General features: G+C 41.4%; 1 protein-coding gene across 1 annotated transcript in view; it reads right to left on the bottom strand.

Moving 5' to 3' along the window:
• Positions 1 to 21,180, bottom strand: part of ARHGAP6 (Rho GTPase activating protein 6) — a 482,346-nt gene that overhangs the window by 66,616 nt on the left and 394,550 nt on the right. The window contains 1 exon segment of the mRNA XM_008571217.1: positions 13,951 to 14,110. Coding sequence (XP_008569439.1) covers positions 13,951 to 14,110 — 160 coding nt within the window.

Below are 21,180 nucleotides of genomic sequence, written 5' to 3'. Positions count from 1 at the left end.
CAGGAGTGGATTGATAGTTACTTAAGTGGGAACCAGAGTTCAAGAGAGAGGCAAATAGGAATTCTGAAAGGAAAAAAAAAAAAACTACATAAAAAAGTAGAAAACAATGTATTCAAGCCCAAACTGGCCTCACCATTCAGTCAACTTTGGAGATATGTGTGTGTGTGTGTGTGCGTGTGTGCGTGTGTGCGTGTGTGGTGTGTGTGCATGCGTGTGCGTGTGTACGTGTGTGGTGTGTGTGCGCGTGTGCATGTGTGGTGTGTGTGCGTGTGTGCGTGTGTGCGTGTGTGGTGTGTGTGCGTGTGTGCGTGTGTGGTGTGTGTACGTGTGTGCGTGTGTGTGCGTGTGTGGTGTGTGTGCGTGTGTGCGTGTGTGTGCGTGTGTGGTGTGTGTGCGTGCGTGTGCGTGCGTGTGTGTGCATGTGTAACCTTCAAGAAATCTTCCACGTTATAGATTGTTGGTTATTTAATCAAATCCATAGGTTATCAAAGTTTCCGTTTATATATCACCCTATCCTCAGCAGTTCTTCCATTAGCCTTAATTAAAATAGAAGAAGGCAGGTAGAAATAGGAAAATCGGGTCATTTTTCTTGGTATAAATCTCAATGAATTAAACACTGTTTCTTTATCCTGCTAGCACCTTGTGGGCTAGGATTTCCAAAACTTATTTTCAAAGTGTCTACATTTCTCTGGAAAAGAAAATGCTTTATGCTATTCCTAAGTAATAGATGTGCGTCCCCTTCAAGCTGAGGCTCCCCAAAGTACTTGTGAAATGTACTAATCCCCCCAGTTTACATGTCGAAGTGGTGGTGAAATTATCAAAGCTGTGGTCAGAAACTGAGAACATTCTGTGAATCTCTCACTGCTGTAAAGAGAGTCAATTCTTGGAAGTCACCATACTTCCAGCTAAATTACACACTAAGAAACCTTTCCTGTTTTGTGTAAGTTATTTTGGCAGAGCAAGTAGTTCTAAAAATTTTTTCTATATTATCTTCAAGAGGAAAAAAAATACCTTCTGGATTCTTGAACCTCAAAGAAAATGTTTTTGTATTACAGAAAATCATTAAGATATTTGATTTGTTGAGCATGTCTCCTCATTCGGCCAAAACGTGAGGTAGGGAAGCTGATCTCATGGTTTGGATGCCATGGGTTTAAAAGCTCAACTACGGTTTTCCCTTAACTAGGTGATCTTAGTAATCACTGCTTGCTGTAACAACTGGTGATGATCAAATTATGCCCTAGGAGGATCTATCACTTGCTGTCATTTTTTCTGCATTCAAGTGCTATGAGAACAAAAATGAAAGAAAAACAACAACAAAAAACAATTAGAAAGATTAAAAAACAACAACAACACCACCCCCACCCCCCCATAAGCACGTATTCTAAAGGGGCAGCCCTGCTACTGTCTTTTCACAAGCTAGGAGCTACTCTGTCCTTCCAGGTTCCGGAATTTGCATCTCTCATTGCACAGTCCTTAAATGGAAAACAATACTTTTAACTTAGTCTAGGTAGGCACTGTATTTGCAGAGACAGAAGTTTCCAGATGTCAGGGCAGGAAAAACAGCTTTTGGCAAGTCATTTCTTTAAGCTATACTTCTTTCCTGGAGTGTAAAGGAAAGAAAGTAGGTAGGAGAACAAAAATACAAAAATCTCTTCTCCCAAGTAAATACCCTAGAGTAAGGTTAAAATTAAACCCCAAATTATGGGAGTTTCATTATTACTTGTTTTAAAGCTACAGCTTGTAGTTCAAGTTGAAAAGGTAGAGTCAGACAATGGTGTCTCCCTATGGCATGATTTTTGACCTATGTAAGGGGCAAATTCTACTGCCTTCCTTTTGACAGATACTGTTTTATAACGAATACATAAGAAGGGAATCAAATATCCTTAAACCATAGACTTTCAGTCTTGCAAACTCCTAAAAATTTCTGCTGGTTGCTCCCATGAAAACAGCCTTCTCAAATTCAGTAACTGAACAGAAGATGAAATTAGATGAAAACGATTAGGCTCCTCACCCTTTCCTTTTCCACTCCTTGTTTTTGGTTATCCTTTGAGCCATTTGAAACAATTCTATATGACATGGAAACACTATATAAATAAATGTGCTATGATTAACATTTTAATGTATTCCATTCAATTTCTCAAATATTTGTTTAGCAGCAGGTAAATGCAAGGCACTGTGCTAGATACCAAAGCAAATAAATAGGAGATTGTAAGAGTTTCCTCCTCACTGCCTGTGTTCAATGACAGATGACATTGCCATTATGCACACCAGTGGTTTCTAATCCAAATCCATCTCCATCCTGCTCCCCTCCACCCACCACCCCAATTCTTCCTTGCCCCATTTTGTTAGGTGCCCACCCTCCATGCAGTCATGCATTCTGGTACGAGTCCTCACCCCAGCCTCAGGAAAGGAAGCTTTGGTCAAGCCAGTCCCAGTGATTTCTTTGTGCTTGCCAGCATTGATTTGGGCACTGGCAGGTGTTGCAATTCAAGGCAGTGAGAAGGGAGGGAAGTCTACTGGGAGGTAGCAGTGAAAATGCATCTTTATTCTTAAAAAGACACTTTCTTCAGAGTCACTGCTCTTCTCTGCCTCTTGATGCTGCTGTAGGAGCAGTGATACCAGGGGCTGCTGCAGCTGTTTTGTGACAATGAGGGAAGCCAGCCAAAGAACAAGGTGAACCACTGATGATGGCAGAGAGAAAAGATGGAAAGCCACTGAATTAATGAGCCCTGAAACTAGCCTGCCTCTGGGCTCCTTATAAGATAAGATAATAAAAGTCTTTATTATTTTAGCCACTTTTGGTTGAGCTTCCATAATTTGGATCCAAAGCATCTTAGTGGATTAACTAAAATTCTGTCGTGGGATACTGTTTTCTACTTTTATTTCCACTGGACATGTCATGTAATGTCAGGTATCCTTAAGAAAAGACATCCATAGAAGTTTTGAATTTGTGTGTGTTGGGTGGGATCTAAGATAGGGAGAGTAAGAGAAGGAGGAAAACCAGATTACAAAGAGCTGTAAATCTGTAAATAAGTCTTTACAGATAAATGTTGCTAATTTCTCAGTCATCAATCCAGAGAATAATAATCAGCCCATACTGGATATTGACTTATTATTAAAGTCACCATTTAATGCATAACTTATGTACCTATAGACTACATGGTGACATCACTTGTTCAAACAACTCATAAAAATATTAACTATTCTTTCTTGTTTAGTGCCACCAAGAGAATTTATTAGCCCATTTGAAAAAATATTTGGCCACATATAATATAAGCACTAAAACATTTGAGGGTTACAAAGGTCTGCTCATTAAAAAGCACTCAAGTTTACAAAATAAAATTAAGGTAATGAAGAAATTGACATGAATGTGATAGTACAGTTGATCAACTGCATGGATAACTATGAATTACTATATGAAACTAATATTTACCTATTAAATCAGGAGTCAGTAAGCTTTTTCCACAAAAGTCCAGATAGTAAATATTTTTGGCTTTGTGGGCCAAAATATATGTGTGTCTAAATGACTCAACTTTGCCATTGTAGCACTAAAGCAGCCACAAACAATACAGGAAGGAATGACTATGCCTGGGTTTTAATAAACCTTTATTTACAAAATGAGACAGTGGGCTGGATTTGGCCTGTGGGCTCTAGTATGCCCACTCCTATTTTAAGTGAAGACTCCTTCAACTACTCTTCCAGAGCTTTCCACTTGTAAAAATTTTATAAATACTCAATAATTGAATTTTTAAATAATCCTGAGGGCTTGACTTCAAATGATCTAGAAAGCCTAAATGGATAAGAAACAAACAAACAAACAAAAAAAAAAACAAAAAAAGCAAACACACAAGAAAACCACTCAGTATTTAATTTCAATTAATACTTATTTACTTTTATTTTGCCCATAGGGAAACCAAGAAAAAAAGCAAAAATGGAAGCTCCTGTTCACATTTCAAGGATGGGGTGTTCTTTGTAATTACCAAGTTTACTTTGGGCCACGATCCCAACAGAGATAATAGTGCAATATTGAAATCTTTGAAAGGTGCCAGAATATTTCAGAAACTGCAGTGACAAAAGTTTTGTTCAAGATGCCAAAGCTTTGTGCAATAGAGGCTGCTGCTCCAATGAAGAAATGCAAATATGTGTGAATGTGACCACTAGAGACAAGACTCTGGAGAGGAAGCTATACTGTATGAGAACATAAAGGAAGCCATTTGTGAATGGCAAGGCACAATGCACATGGTTAAAGAACCACATACCTGCTCAGCACCAGCATGGAATCGCACAGCAGTGCACGCTTGAGAACTTTACATGGTACAAGCCCTGGGGTGTTAAGGAGAGCATCCAAGAAGAAAATTACAAAAGAACCCGCAGGAAAGTCTCTCTGCTATTTTTGGCTTTTCCTGGAGTAGGTGGATGAGGCAGCTTCTATCTATAAAGGTCATGAAATGTAACTTGGACAGACCATACCCACTGCTCTGTCTTGTACATTAATTGACATATTTGTGTTTTCTCTATTGACTGACCAGTAATCCCTTGAGGATATGGACTACTTTTTGCCATGCTACTGTGTCCTCCCTTGCAGCTAGAGCTGAAAGCCCTGCATATCTATCTCCTCCAGACTGTATATCCAGCTTGGCATTACAAGAGAGAATAGGGAAGCAGTGTAGGAAGCCCTCTGGGTGTCACTCCTCTAGTTTGGCTCCAAATAGAGAAGGCACTAGATGCTTAGGGTATGGGTCTAGTCTTAGGTTCAATTCCATAACCCTAAGGAAACAGAATGCGCCATCCACCTAACCAAGGCCCTGAGAGCCACAGCAAAGATCAAAAATTTTCCATAGTCATATTTTTTGTTATTTTCTTCTTGATTGCCTGTTCTCCATTCCTCTGCCCTCCGAGACTGTGTTATCACACTGTGGGCCATAAACTATTCATGAATCAAGAAAATGTAGGGGGTCATGGCAAACACATTTTAGAGAATGAAACAGAATCAAACAGAAAAGGATGGGAGAGAATATTATAGATGACACCCAAGTGTATCTCTAATAAAGATAAGCACTATTTGGTTCATATGTTTCCCAAGATGAGATGTAAAATGTATTTCTCACTGTGGATTATGGATAAAAAATTTGAAACCTACTATTCTAAGACAAACTTAAGTCTATGGTGCATCCTCAGAACAGGCTGCAAACACACTATTTTATATGAAATAGTATTCTAAATGGCTTTGATAAAGAGATTGACGGGTAATAGGGAGCCTTGGGAGTTTTGTTTTTGTTGGTTTTTTCCAACAAAGGAGTAGTTCTGTGGCTGAATATTACTCTGGTGTTTTTAGGTGTGGTGGGAAGAATGGGGGAGAAGCCCTGAACTGAGAAAAGCAGGTAGGAATCTTTGGTTTTCATTAAGATGATATATAACGATGGAGTGATCTAGGGTTGAGGGCAGACACAAGACAAAGTGATACAGTGATCACAATAATGATGATGATGATGGTAATAGATAACTCTTATGTGGAGCATAGAAGATGTCAGGACATGTTTTAAGCTCATTATTGTTATTACTTCATTTAAAACTCACATTAACCCTATGAGACTATCAATCAAAGTTGGAAACTGAGCCTGGGGTGGAGCAGTAAGGAAGTGTTGAGGTTGCTTTGAAATCATTACTGGAGATCCTGGGGGAAATGGGAGAAAGGTTGCTGATGTTCTTTAGAGAGAAAGGGAAGAGTGAAAGGAAGAGCTTAATTTTAAAGAAGAATATGCATGCACGGATGCATTCACTTCTCAAAGATTTGCTGAGGGCCAGTGGGGTACTGGGCAGTATACCTGTGGTCCCAGATTCAAAGAATCTGCTCTACCCCGTGAGAAATTACAATCCCCTGTGGGGGGATCACAGAAAACGTGATTGTGGACACATAGCAAGTACAATTAGCTCCACAGCTCACACAATAGATACCTTTGTTGAGGGGCCTCTAAGCCCAGTGGTCTAATTATTCCCTGATCATCCCTATTTGGTGGTGTTTACTTCCTATCAGCATTTCTACCTACAGTGGATGATGGAGTTTGGATGTGTTGTCTCCTCCAAAAGTCATGTGGAAATTTGATCATCAATGTGGCAGTGTTGGAAACTGATTGAGTCATGGGGCGGATCCTTCATGAATGGATTAATGCTCTCCCTGGGGAAAGGGGGTTTAATGAGTGAGTTCTCGCTCTATTAGTTCCCACAAGAGCTCGTTGCTTAAAAAGACACTGGCACCTTCTCTCTCTCTCGTGCTTCCTCTCTCTTGCTTCCGCTTGCCATGTGATCTGCTTGTACCTGCCAGCTCCCTGCCACTTTTTGCCATGAGTAGAAGCAGCCTGTGCCAGATGCAGCTGTCCCAGAATCGTAAGCCAAATAAACTTCTTTCCTTTATAAATTACCCAGTTTCAGGTATTATGTTATAGCAACACAAAACGGACTAAAACAGTGGAGTTTGCGTGTTCTACCCCAGGTTTCAACTTCATCTATACTTACACGAAAAGATTTGATGGGCAGTTCTAGCACATCACCTCTTCAAGTGGGCACTGCCAGCAAGGATAACATAGAAAGAGGACAGCTGCGTTTTCTGTCTAGGGTTGTTATATAAACACCCAAGCTCAATTTCCTTGCCCACCAGGTTACCCTTATTTTCTAAATCAACATTTAAATCACAAACCAAAGACAGCTGCAGTGTTGGCCTACCAAGAACATAATTTTCTTTCTTTCATTGAGTTGTTTACTTGGGTTTTACATTGCCTAAGGGATAATGGTGAGGGACCACTTTATAAGTGAGCAATTTTGAGGCATCAGGGTGTTCTTTTACAAGACTATTGTCCACATTTTTTCAAAGCATCAACTATTTACCATTCCGTGATACTGTTTTCAAAATACATAAACAAAGCCTTTCTCAACTGTGATATCAGAAATTAACAGAATATGAAAAAACAACAGCTCTAAGGAAAACATGAATATGCATTTCTTTCTCATAGAACCATGCGGCTTTAAATACTTGCTTACAATATATTGAGGTTAAGCCGTACTATCTACACTAACTTGCTATACTGAGTGTGGCAGAAATCATTTACTTCCGTTCATTTTACCTTAGATCAGGCACCAGCAAGTTTTTTGGTGTGTAAGGGCCAGATAGTAAACTTTTGAGACACTGTCACAACTACTTAACTCTGACATGGAGTGAAAGACGCCATAGCTGATATGTAAATGGAGAGCATGTCTGTATTCTGATCAGATTTTATTTACAAAAACAGATGGCAAGCTGGGTTTTACTCATGGTCCGTCACTAAACCCTGCCTTTTACCATTTATATTAAAATGTTATCAAAATAATATTAATTGAGCCCAACACACCATCTGATATGTAAAAAGTACTCTGTTATGTGTTTTGCATAAGTGAAAAGTTCACGCCGGCCATTAGGTTTTGCTTCATTTCTCGATCATTTCCTGACTTTGTTTCCTGGTACTGTTACTAAGGATTGGGCCATTTATAGACTAGATAGTCTGATCTAGAACCTATGCCAAAAGCAGTCATCTGAACAGTCAGAAACAGTTCAGGTCTGCCTCTACGGGGCAATTTCAGGCTAAAACTCTGATTTTGATTTCAACCACTAAAATTTTCTCTACGTTCTCTACAGCATCTTCGAAAATCTCTTTTCAAAATACCTTAAGTTTAGAAGGAGTAACAAATTAAGCTTATCAGTCATCTTATATGGTTTATGTAAATCTTACTAGTTATTCAGTTTCTGCATCTCTTGGCTGAATGGATATGGAGGAGAGAGAAGCCACAAGATACGGGAAGCCTGGGTCCCTGAGTAACTGTATGGAACAGAGTCTGCCCTCCTCACCACCATGGCTAAATTGCACTGGATGGTGCTTGAGTAAGAAAGACACTTCTATAGTGTTAAGGCACTGAGTGGTTAGCCTACCCCAACTAATACAATAAGTATGTATCTGTGAGATACTTTCCTAGAAGTAGAGTTGTTGGGCCACTTAAAACTTAGATAGATACTGCCAAATTGCCTCGTAAATTGTTGCAACAATTTATACTCGTACCACCAGTATATGAATTTCCCCATAAAGTACATAATCCAACTTTTGGAGCCATGCCAATGTGAGAAAAAAAAAATTCCTTGGTGTCTAGCTTGCATTTCTTTAATAAATGTGAGGGTGAGCATGTTTTCAAATATTAATACATCATTTGTATTTCCTTTTCTGTGACCTACCTGTAATTTGTCTATATTTTAATTAGATTGTTTTTCATATTAATTTGTCATAAAGCTTTATATAGTAGAGAAGTTAGCCTTTAGCTTGCCAAATGTGCAATAAATTTTTATTTCTTTGTTTGTCATGCAGATGATTCTTTTTTTTTAATGTAGTAAAATTTGTCCCTCTTTCTTTATATATTCTGGGTATTGCCTTCCCCAGTGTAAAAAATATAAATATCTAGCTATGTTTTCTTCTGGTGCATTTGTAGTTTCATTTATTATCTTCAAATCTTCCTTTCATATCAATTTATTGTGTTGTAAGTAGTAAGGTCAGAATCCAGATTTTTCTTCCCAACGGTTGTCTCATTATCTCAAATGCAATAATAATCATTTTTCCTCTGACAAGAAATACCATATTTATTGTGTAGTAAATTCTCATATATATTTTGGCTCATTTTTGCACTCTATCGTCTTCCATTGATCTGCCTATCTATTGTGTAGCAGTAAAATACTCTTTTTGCTTTAGTTTTATGACATATTAATAATGTCATAATAATAATAAATGGACAGGGATAATCTTCATTAGACATCTTTAACAGATTTCCCCTGACTACCTTCACATAATTATTCACCTAGATGATGTTTGAATTAATTTAGTGAAATTACCACACACAAAAAATTCTGTTGGTACTTTTCTTGGAATCACATTCAGCTTATAGATAATGACATAATTGACACCTTTATATTATTGATTCTTATTCAAGGAAAATATGTCTTTTCTATTAATTTCTAACTTCCCTTCTTATCCAATTTAGACCCCATGGTCTGAGATCATAATCATTCTTTTGGATACTGTATTAATTTCCTATTGCTGCTGTAACAAGAGACCGCAAACTTAGTGACTTAAACAAGTCAGATTTATTATCTTACAGTTCTTGGAGGTCAGAAGTCTGAAAATGGGTCTCAGTGGGCTAAAATCAAGGTGTCAGCAGACTGTAGGGAAAGTGAAAGTAAATAGTCAGGATCCCTCAGATGTTCAGAATCTTGACGAGCATTTGATGTAAATATGCACATGTACCCAGGTGTTCCTCGGTTATTGTCTGATATAATTGCACATGTGTGCCTAGGTGGTGTTTGGTCGTTTGACTCGCACCCAGGTGTCCTCGGTTATCGGGCTTGAGTATAAAGAATGAATGGCTCTGATCCACAGTACCCCCCACCCCTGGGATACCTCCCTGGGGGGGGGGCATGGGAAGGCCACTACTGCTGCTGGAGGCTATTGCTACAAGCTGCTGCTGCTGCTGTGCCAGGGCCCCTGGGATGCCCTGGGAGGCCACCGCTGCTGCTGCTCCTCCTGCTAAGGAAGCTGAGGACTGAGCTGGCATTGGAATGAACTTGTCAACTCTGCCAATGGCTCCTGGGATCTTTCCCAACTACTTAGCTTGCGACCAGTATATGAGGGGTCTGGTGACCCAGCCTGGCACGCGAGGGTCTGTGACCCAGTCTGTACAATGGGTTTGAAGAGGTGAGCCTTAGCCTGACACAGACTGTGTTCCTTTCTGGAGGCTCTAGGAGATAATCCATTTCTTTGTCCTTTCCAGCTACCAGAGGGTGCCCACATTGCTTGGCTCGGTGTCCCCCTTCCTCCATCTTCAAGCCAGTAACATTGCATCTCTCTGACCATATTTCCATTGTCATATTGCTTCCCGACTACAGCTAGGAACGTGTCTCCACCTTTAAGTGCACACATGCTTAGTTTGGACCCACCCAGACAATCCAAGATAATCTCCCTATCTCAAGGACCTTAACTGATGACATTCACAAATTTCACAGGGACTAGGACGTGGGCATCTTGCTGGGTCGTTATTCTACTGATCACAGATACACTCTCAACCTCCATGTCTCTCTTTACCTCCATTAAACTCAATGAGAAAATCCTAACCCTGAGGAGAGGAGATTTGAATTAACTAGGGCTGGGGAATTTAAAATAGAAAATGGTATGTTTTGCTTTCACAGTGTTTAGCTGCCAGGACGTTCATTTTGCATTTTCAATTCCCAGCTACTAACTTCAAATGGACCTTTTGGGCTGCCCCACAGTCCCGCGACATTGCTGGTTCATTAGCTCCCCCCTCTTCCCTTCCTCTCTTCTTTCCTCAAACCTCCAGGACCTGTTCCCCATGCTCACTCCTAGTGGATGAAATTGCTCCCTATTGCTGGAAATGGACAAGGAACCTGGAATGAAATTCCACATGGTCTCCCACTATCTCCGAACTCACCTGCATTTGTGCCCATATAACTGATGTCCACCCATTGTTACAGCTCAAGAGAAGGTTAAATCGTCCACTTGTGCTCTGAATTGCACCTGCAGACTACTCTAGGAAATCACCCCAGTACTGTACCCAGTCCCCCTCCTCCGTCAATTCCTCCCTCTCTATGGTGAACCTTGGCAGCTGATGACTATGTTATAATATCATTCATCTGAGCCGTGGAAGCACCAGCAGGAGAGTGTTCTCCAAATAGATACCCATGAATAAATCCCTATGATCATGCTAAAGTGACAGAGAACAGAAAGGTGAGCTTGAGTACGTTTCCACTTTCATTATACTCACTATCTTATTAGGCTTGGTTATCATTTCTTTAGGTTTTAGGTTCTGGGTGCTATATTTATTTTCCCAGGGAAATTATGCACACAGTGAAACTGACCCTGTTTAGAACCTCCATTTGGGGGTTCGCAGGGGAACAACTGGCCACACTCAGACCAAAGCTAATATCACAGCGCTCGCCACTGGCCCCAAGTTGAATGATCTCAGTAAATATATGATGTCTATAATCATCTGCCCCAAACAATAGTTTCAGAAACCCTTAGGTGACATCTGTTTTTCTCCCATCCAGCCCCATCATTCCTTCTTTCTTCCATAAGTGAGAAATTATTTGTAAATCATTCATTCCCGTTTTGATAGAAAATATCAAAATAACCCCCATGGCCTGGCAATATCTTCGAATGTCTTGATAGCATGAATCCTTCTGTGAATGTGCTGGGAACCACACAGTCTCAGAAATATGCAATGGAGACAGAGCCTCTATCAGACAAGTTTTATAAAATTGTTTGATAAAAGTTATTTATGTAGTGGACTCTTTTAAAGGTTACTTATGGAGGAGACAAAGAAAAACATCTAAGTAGCTGGATTAAAAAACAAAGCTACAAAGAATATCTGTTCCCTGATATCTTATCTGATGTGCATTTAGTCCCGGTTTCAAAAACTTTTCAAAATTATCATTCCCTTCATGACACATTGGTTTTGCCAACAACATTTTTATGTTTTTAAGAAATGAAAAGAATGTCTGTGCTCCTTAAAGGGAGACAAGACTCTGGAGCCCCACGTGGGCCAACTTGTGAGTTAAGTGGGAGTAAAGGGCAGGCCTCATCTCCACCCTACAACCAAACCAAGACCAGGTGAGGCAGGGTGGCCCATCGTAGGGAGAAGCAGCGACATGGCCTGACAGTCATTAGTACTCATTTTTCACAATTGCCCAAGTGATTTTCTTCTTACCTGAGTTGAGGGTCTCTATGTGCGAGATTAGTGTGAAAAGATATAACAGGGTGGGGATTTCCTCCTAGGAGGAGCTGGCTATAGTTGTGGTGGCGAGCAGAGCATGACAAGAAAGCCAAAGAGAAAGGTCAGTGAAACATGGTGTCTCGCCAGCCCTCTGGCCTGCCTCCCTCTCCTTTCTGCACTCTGGCATGACCTCCAACTGAATCTTAGATTCTGGATTAAAGAAAAAACATGGCCCTAAGACTCACCATCCAAAGAAAACCTCTGTGTGGTTAGTGTTTTTGTGTGCTGTGGTTTGAATGTCCCCCCAAGCTCGTGTTGGAACTTAACCCCCAATGTGGTGGTGAGAGGTGGGGCCTTTAAGAGGTGATTGGATCTCCAGGACTGTGCCCTCATGAATGGGTCGATCCATTGACAGAGTGATGGGTTGATAGTTTAATGGGTGTTCATGGGCATGGGTCTGATGGATCTATGAGGAGAATGAGTGGGAATGTAAGCTCTCTTGCTTGTGCCATTCTCTCACCATGTGACACCCTGTGTTGTCAGCCAGGAGAAGGGCATCACCAGGTGTACCCCCTGGACTGTGGACTTCCCAGCCTCCAAAACTGTAAGAAATAAATTTCATTTCCTTTTTGTTGTTTTTTGGTGGCTGGCCGGTATGGGGATCTGAACCCTTGACCTTGGGGTTATAACACAGTGCTGTAACCAACTGAGCTAACTGGCCAGCCCCCATTTCCTATATAAATCACCCAGTTTCAGGTAGTCTGTGATAAGCAACAGAAACAGACTAATACATTGTGCTACTCTTTCTAGTCAGAGCACTGAGCCTCCTACTGCAGAGGCCAAATGCCCAAGCTCACGTGTGGGGGGAATGACAGGACAAGTTCTGAAATCCTGGTCTTTAGACGCCAAGCCAGTGCTCTTTCCCTTGGGCACAGCTAAGCCAAGGAAACAGCAGCGCTAGCACTGTGGGTGACAGAATGTGAATACCTGTTTGTGTTTAAGGTAAGGTTGCTCAACCTTGGTGTTTGGGCATTTGGGCCTGATCGTGCTTGTTGAGGGGATGTCCTGTGCATTGTAGGCTGTTTAGCAGCATCCCTGGTCTCCACCCCCTAGATGCTAGTAGCATCCTTCCCCCAATCCGTGACAACCAAAAGTATAGCCACACATTGCCAGATTCCCCCTGTAGATTTGGTGGCAAAATCATCCATGGATGAGAATCAGGTGTCTTAGTGTGTGTGTGGCTATGTATAGATGCACACGTGTGTCTGTGTGTGTGTATATATTTACATAATGTGAATTATTTTATGAATAAATATTCATGGAGCATCTCCTCAACCATCCCCAAAAGAGAACAATGTAGAAGAGATGTTCTGAAGATACAGAAATCCCCAGAGACAGCCTTCTTCTAGTTTTTTGAAGCTTGCTACCCTTCTTCTGCTTTCCTTTTAGTTTCAGACAAGCTGGCCAATGTTGCTTTTTATGACAGCGTCTACTCTATTTGTATAACACTGTAGTTTTTCATTCTGCCTCAAATTACTTTTCTGCTACATACTAATACAAATTATAAAGTGCCTCTATAGGTGATAGTAAACACTCCAAGACAGACTTTTATGGATGAAAGAATTCCAGTACAGGCATCTTGTCTTTACTGCAATCAGGATCTGCGTAAAAACGTCAGCCAGTCCGGTATACACTGGTTCCAGGGTCAGAGCGGTGAACCCCAACCTAGACACGCCAGGTGAAAGACTGGATAAAAATGAGTGACGTTCGGTAAAGTCTCTGATTCTGAGTTTGCATAAGGTCGAATGACAAGTTTCACAAATTGTCAAGGCATTTTTTTCAAATGATTATTTTGAAATCAGGTTGAGATAAACACAGCTTTTCTTCTAATACCTTAAATTGACCTTTCTGAAAGTTCTTTTTAATTTCTTGCTCTGAATCCATGTAGACTGATATACACACGGCTGTCCTTTTTAATGCCCCAAGTTCACTTTCCCTTTAAATAAGTGTGTCAGCTGACGTGCAAATCGTCGTCCTGCTTGATCTTGTCTTTTCAGATGGACACTAATGCCAGCCAGCGACCTAGAAGCTGTAGTTTCCTTCCTGTGTGAATGTGTGGAGTGAAAAGAGCCCCAGTAGAGGCAGGCAGGGCCTTACCTTTGGGAATGGTGATCTGACAGCTCAGGTCACAGTCCTGCTGCAACTGATAAAAAGCCACTTCCTGCAGCCGCGCCCGCTCCAGCTCTGAGAGACTCTGGATGGGGACTGACCTCAGACGCACGCTGCGGCCCGACATGCTGTTCCAGGTGAAGTCACCCTGCAGGCCAAGGGAGAAACACCAAGAGTTACGCAGCTCACCTACTTTGCACAAGCCTCATCCTCTCTCTCAGTACGAAAGTCAAGCAAACCTCATTCACCTTTGTGTTCCAAAATTGCTCTCGGTTCCCCAAATCAAATCCTCTGTTGGTTTAACCAGGGATTTTCTCAGCCAGTTGCAAAAGTCAGAAGCTCGAATATCTGCTGGGTCACATGATCTCATGTAACGATGCATAAGTAGGCCAAAGAAAACTACGTGCAAAGATGCTGTGAGGGTCCTACTTCCTCCCTTTTATGGGAACCATAGGAACTTTTTATTTTGGTATGTCTGTAGCAGGAAAAACGGAGCTGCTAATTGGCATCATGCACGCCAGATATAGGAGTGAAAGTGCACGTGCCCGTGACCATGCCAAAGCTTTGTGGTTAGTCCCCACAAGAGCCTGATGAGGTAGGTAACATCTTTGACCTTATATAATATTTAATAATATAATAACATTGTGTAATAATATAATCCAGTATAACTATAATATATAACACTATGTTATAACATATGCTAGAGTATATACTTATGATACACTATTATAATATATGCTTATGATGCATTATATTAATATTATAGTAACATATAGTATGTATAAATATAATATAACATAGGTGATGAAACTGAGGCTTGTGCAGGTTAAACAACTTTCCCGAAATCATAAAGCTTACAGGATTTGGAACCGAGACTCAAGCTAAGAATGTACGGTTTTCCGCTCTATGCTAAAATTGTAACCACTGAGTTTCTATTTACAGCACTTTTATGAGCTATTTTGATCACAATAAGCACAGAGATATGATCAATAAGAATAAGATGTATTTACAAAGACATTTGATGCTGAAATATTCCACATCAAAGAGTCAAAGCAAAGATTCCCACAATCCTAAGAGTGCATTTGTGTGCACACATGCACACCCCCAGCGTACACTGAGGGTGAGTGGCTCCACCCTCGGTGTGGACAGGGAGAAAACGATGGCCTAAGAAATAGTACTTCCCAATTCTCTGAAACTCAGTGACTTCCATCCTCTGAAACTCAGAGGACTTCCTGCAAATCACAGATACCAGCTATGGTGGAACAGATTTGAAGAGGCAGCTACCATCTGCTCTACAATCCAGAAAAGAAAAATCCCAGGAGGAAGGAGACATTCTGGCCCACACAGGCACTGCCAGAGACTCACTGAGATGAGTGAGTCACTTATGGAACCAATAAGAACCACCTTAAAGAAGTCACTCACCTTCAAGAAGGGAGACAGAAAGACTGGCCTCAGAGACTATTAAGACACTTTTGTTCCATATTGATGGCAAATTCCCACCTCAAGTGATCATTCCAAAGAGTGAATGGCACTATGTTAATTCTCTGACATTTTTCCCTCTTTATCTGGGACTTCATTCATTCATTTAACAAAGGGAGATATGCGATGGTAAGGGCAGAAAGTGAACATGGTAAGCAAAAGCAGTGTGTTAAACAGTGACAACTGAAAGGGAAGAAGGTGTATCAGTCCGTTTTGTGTTGCTATAACTGTATACCCAAGACTGGGTAATTTATAAACAACAGAGTTGTATTTGGCTCACGATTCTGGGACAGCTGCATCTGGCACGAGCCTCAGGCTGCTTCTACTCATGGCAGAAAGCAGCGGGCAGCTGGTGGTACAAGCTGATCACATGGTGACAGGAAATGAGAGGGACGGCAAGAGGGAGAGGAGGTGCAGGGTCCTATCAACAACCAGCTCTCAGAGGGAACTAATAGAGTGAGAACTAACTCTTCACTATCCCCACCTCTAGGGAGAAGGATCCATTCATAAGGGATCCGCCCCCATGACTCAAACAGCTCCTAACACTGCCACATTGGGGATCAGATTTCCACATGACTTTGGGGGGACAACACATCCAAACTCTATCAGAAAGAAAAGAAAAGGGGGAGTAGAGGAGGGATTTGCAGTTCTCCTCTGGCCAGGAAAGACCTCACAGAGAAGGAAACATTTGAGCAGGCGCTGAACAAGTAAAGGCTTTTCATTCATTTAGTACATCCTGTGCATCATGACAGGGACTAACAGGAGCCCGGGAGGAGCTCAAGGAAGACAATGTGGGAAGGGGCCTGGGGACAGGAAGGAGCCAATCTAGACCAAGTGGGTAGGCTGCAGCCACATTTGGTGAACTGAAGAAAATACTTTCAGGGCTAGTGCATTTTGGATTTTTTTTCTTTTTCTTTTTTCGGTATGACTAGACTAAGCACAAGTTTAAACAGTTAGGGCTTGGGGACTCAAGCCGTAGTAGTCCCTCACTCACACTCTCTAGTAGATTTCAGTGAATTGCTTATTTTTTTTTCCCCAAGTGGGAAGTCCTAGATGAGTTTAGCTTAGGTACCTAAGGGAAATGATTGCTCCTTGAAGTGTCAAAATAGAATTACATACATATTCTCCAAAAGCATTTAAAAATATGACCTCCAATAAGTTCAATCCTCTGTAGCAGGGTTTGGCAATCTTTTTCTGTAAAAGGCCAGATAGTAAATATTTAAAGCTTTGTGGGCCATGTGGTCTCTGTCACAACTACTCCACTCTGTCTTTGTGGCAAGAAAATAGCCACAGATAATGTATAAATGAATGAGTGTGGCCATATTTCCATAAAACTTTATTTACAATAACAGGTGGCAGGCTGAATTTGGCTGGTGGGCTATGGTTTGCCAACCTCTGAACTATAGTTTATGACTGAAATAAACCAATTCCTAGAAGGAACATTTTGTTCTTATTTCCTATGTCCTCCTGGTTAATTCATTCAAACAATATCTAATGAGCACTTATTACAGGCTAAGCACTGCAGTACGCTTGAGATTATCAAGATGACAACACAGTCCTTGTCCTCAAAGAGTTAACCTTCAGGTAAGGAGGAACACAAGCAATCAATAAAATGAAGAGTTTGTGACACTAGAAATAAGCACCAAATGCAATGGGCACCTGGAAGACAAGGCTTTGCTGTCTGTCTGGGTAATCAAGGAAGGCTTTATAGAGCAGGTGGTGTTTCAGCGAAGACTTGAAAGTTGCATAAAAGAGTAAGGGTTTGCCCAGCAGAAATGCAACTTTGGAGAAAAGAGTGGGTTCCCAGACAAATGAGCTTGAGAGAAAGGTTTGTTCAGGAAATTACGAGGCTGTGAGGAGGGAGATAACAGGAAGGGAAGCCAAGCAGGCATTGGGGCCAGGTCCTGCAGGGCCTTCTCTGTAGGCAATGCGAAGTAGATTAGCTTTTCCTCCCTAGGCTAGTCATTCAGGAACCTCAAAGAAGAGAGGAACATGATCAGATTTGCATATGGGAAAGATGATTGGAGACAAATTTCTTAAGGAATTGAGGGCGAGAGCAAGTCAAGGAAGCACAGATGAGAAAAGGTGCTGGGCTAGGTATGTTGCTGATTCCAGTGTGAACAGACATGGGAGACCCATAAAACCATGTAGATGCTCGGGGACAAGCTGGATACAGTGGGGGGCAGGGAAGGAGAAACCTAGGATGACTCTCAGGGTTCTTCTTGAGTAACTGGGCAGATGGTAATGCTAATCACTAGAATGGGGAGCAGCAGAAGGGAACAGGGGGAAGATGCTCAAATTTTGGACATGGTGACGATGATATTTTATCTTGAAGAAATAGAATTAAAACACATTCCTAAGTCTGGCAAAACAGAACCTGGCCAAGTGACATTTTTCTTGAGCCTTCATTTTGTTTCCCCAATTAAAACAGTTCCAACACAATCACTTAATATGTGGTTTTGAAACTCTTCACAAATGACTACACTTAGCATAATGAAATGTGAAGTGTGAAGCTTTATGTTTCTCTTAGTCCATTATATATTGCAACGCATGATTCTTAACTTCTTAGATTTTCAAACTTCTTTGGCATATTTGGAATTATTAGCCAAAAGAGAGAACATCTGGAGTTATTTTCGTATGGCAGCCCAAGCTGACTAAGACAACATACATTTTTTTTTTTTCAAGTTCCTTTTACTGATTGTCCCATGTGGCCAGAGTTGAGAACGACTGAATTTAAGGCTTGATCAGATTCTGGTCTGAGTCTGCACACCTTTTTTTCAGTTCATTTGTAGTAAGTCTGCTCTTCCTGGAAAATTCAAGTTCTCCATCACCAAAGAAAGACGCAAATCCACCACGGAAAATAAAACTATTTCTATCATAGTCATAATACATAATCCTGATTTTTTTTTCACTGAATGAAAAAATTGACTTGAACCTGACACTCTCAGAAGCTAAGGCCCATACTCTTAGCCTCTACAATGTCCTAGATGGTGGTTACAAGCTTGAGAGATGCTGTTCAGTCCACATTTTGTTTTGCAGAGGTAGAGAGAAGTACATTAGGAAGTTACTGGATAGAAGGTGAGGTCAGCAGAATAATGTCTCCCCCAAAGATGTCCAGTGTTGCTTTGTGTTGCTTCATCCCCCACGGATTTGTCACCCCACTTCCCCTGGGTAACAGAGATGCAAAGGATTACTCAAAGCCCATTTCTTCTGAGCAGTGAGAGACCCTGAAGTGGTTAACTTCCCTGGGACCCTACAGCAAGAGGCATCCCTTCCTTGGGAAATTAACCATGAATTGGGGTTCTCTTCCTGCATTTATTTTCCAGACCAGGAAGTTACAGGAAGAGACATAGGTGGGGTTATAGTTTAACAATATAGGCTGGTAACTTTCAGTGAAACAGGCCAGATGACATTCCAGTAAGGCAATTAAGTGATCCACCAACAAAAGCTTGATCTTAGGAAACATTCCTTCTCCCTCCAACATTTTCCAGTATCTTTACATTTCAATCAGTAACTAGTCTGTCCTTGAGCCAGCAACCTTGCTGTACCACAAATCTTTATCTCACACCAGAAACTTTATAGCCTGAGGAAAATTTCCAGTCCTCTGCAAGGTCAATATTTGAAACTGCAAGACTTTGGAAAACCAGGCCATGTGAAGTACATTTGCTTTATAGTATATTCCACAGTCCACACCCTGGCCCCAGGAACCTGTGAGTGTGTTGTTTACATGGCAATGGTGACTTTGCAGATGAGATTAAATTAAGGTTCTTAAGAGGGGGAGGTAATCCCAAATTAACTGAGAATGCCCAAGGTCATCACAAGAGGGAGGCAGGGGTATGGCAGAGTCAGAAACGAGATGGGACAATGGAAGCAGAAGCCGGGGAGAGTGATTTGAAGATGTTAGGCTGCTGGCTTTAAAGATGAGAAACAGAATCATGAGCTGAGAAATGCAGACAACTCCTAGTAGCTGCAAAAGGCAAAGTAAAGCTTCTCTCCTGGAATCTCCAGAAGGAACGTGGCCTTAGATTTTAGGCCAGTGAGACCGCCATCAGACTTCTGACCTCCAGCACTATAAAATAGTACATTTGTGTTGTTATACATTTGTGGTAACTTGTTACAGCAGCCATAGGAAACAAACACAGGAGTAGGAAGGAGGTTGGTGGGGTGAAGGGGCTGAATTCAGATGGGGGAAGGCTCCCAGGCACAAGAAAACGTGGGTCTGGCCCTCCCAGCAGCTTCTTCCTGCTGCCTGGTGCTACAGTGCCACTTCACACTTCGGGTACACCACCAACACCATGAGCTGCAGAGGCCCCAAGACTGAAATTCCGAAAGCACGTTTCCCACAGAATAGAATTATAGAGAATTACAGATAGTGAATCTTTTAGGCTTTGTGGGTCAGATGGTCTCCCCTGCAACTCCCCAATTCTGCCACCATAGTGTGAAACAGCCACAGACTATACATAAACATAAACAAAACTTCCAATAAACCTTCATTTACAGACACAAGAATTCAAGTTTTATATAGTTTTACATGTCACAAAATATTGTTCTTCTTTTGGTTTCTTCCCCAACCATTTAAAAATGTGAAAACCATCCTTATTTTGCAGTTCATACAAAAACAGGCAGCAGGCTGGATTTGGTGTGCTGGCTATAGTTTGCAGAGCCCTAAAATAGAGAGATTAGGGTCGTTTAGTACCGACCACATGTTTACGTGGCGTCTACTCCCACGTGCCAGCAACCCAGTCTTTGGACCCTGCATCTGAGCTGTTTATATCAGCCAGATTCAGGAGGGTGGGAAACTTGTTTGGCTTATTCACCTTGGTGTTTCCAGTATCCAAGGCAGTATATGGCACTTAATTGTCACTGAATAAATATGTGTCAATCCAGGGACTAAAGAATTAGGCATATCATGACTTAAGAAATTGGAAACCTAAGCAACCCACGTAATGCTGTATGTATGTGGAAAAACGTATTCTGGATTTGAATAAATTACTGAGAAATAGTCTTTTGAAACAGAGCCTATTGATGAACCAAAAATGCCAGTATGCAAGGGTAGAAAATAAATGTGACAATATGTGACCCAGGAAGAGTGACTCCATGAGACACCCCTATCAGACCTTATAGGAGCAGTAAGACATGAAAACAGAGGTCAATGTCGCCCTGTGACCCTCATGACATGGGGCACTATGTGATGGATGAACACCCGGGGAGAGCACCAAAGCCCCCAGCACAGCCTGGAACGTGTTTCTGGCTGGTCCTCAACTCTCAGATGTGCGTTCCAGGTCAGCATTTTTCTTTGTTGACTGTTTATCTCATAAATAAATGACTCATTTTAAGTCTTTCTGAATCCAATCTTTTGAGTGGTCACCATAGGATATTTTTTTAAGGATTGAAAATGGATGATTTCAAATTTGTTTCAGTTTTATACATGTAGGTGAAATTGAAACTAACCTAATCTCTCTGGATACTAAAGGCCTTGACAGTTGTAAACATATACTTTTATTCTGGGGTATTATGTGACAGCATTAATAAAGGGTAGCAATATGATAAAAAGGATTATAGCACGGTGGTTCTTGGGTGATAATGTGGCCCCCCAGGGGGCATTTGGCAACATCTGGAGACATTTTTGGTTGTTATATCTGGGGGAAGGGGTTGCCACTGTCACCTAGAGAGTAGAGGCCATGGACACTGCTAAACATCCTGCAATGCACAGGACAGCCCCCCCCCCCCCCCAAAAAA

The sequence above is a fragment of the Galeopterus variegatus genome, unplaced genomic scaffold (genome assembly GCF_000696425.1).
Source record: "Galeopterus variegatus unplaced genomic scaffold, G_variegatus-3.0.2 Scaffold37, whole genome shotgun sequence".
Classification (NCBI taxonomy): domain Eukaryota; kingdom Metazoa; phylum Chordata; class Mammalia; order Dermoptera; family Cynocephalidae; genus Galeopterus; species Galeopterus variegatus.
This window is presented reverse-complemented; position numbering and strand designations above follow the sequence as displayed.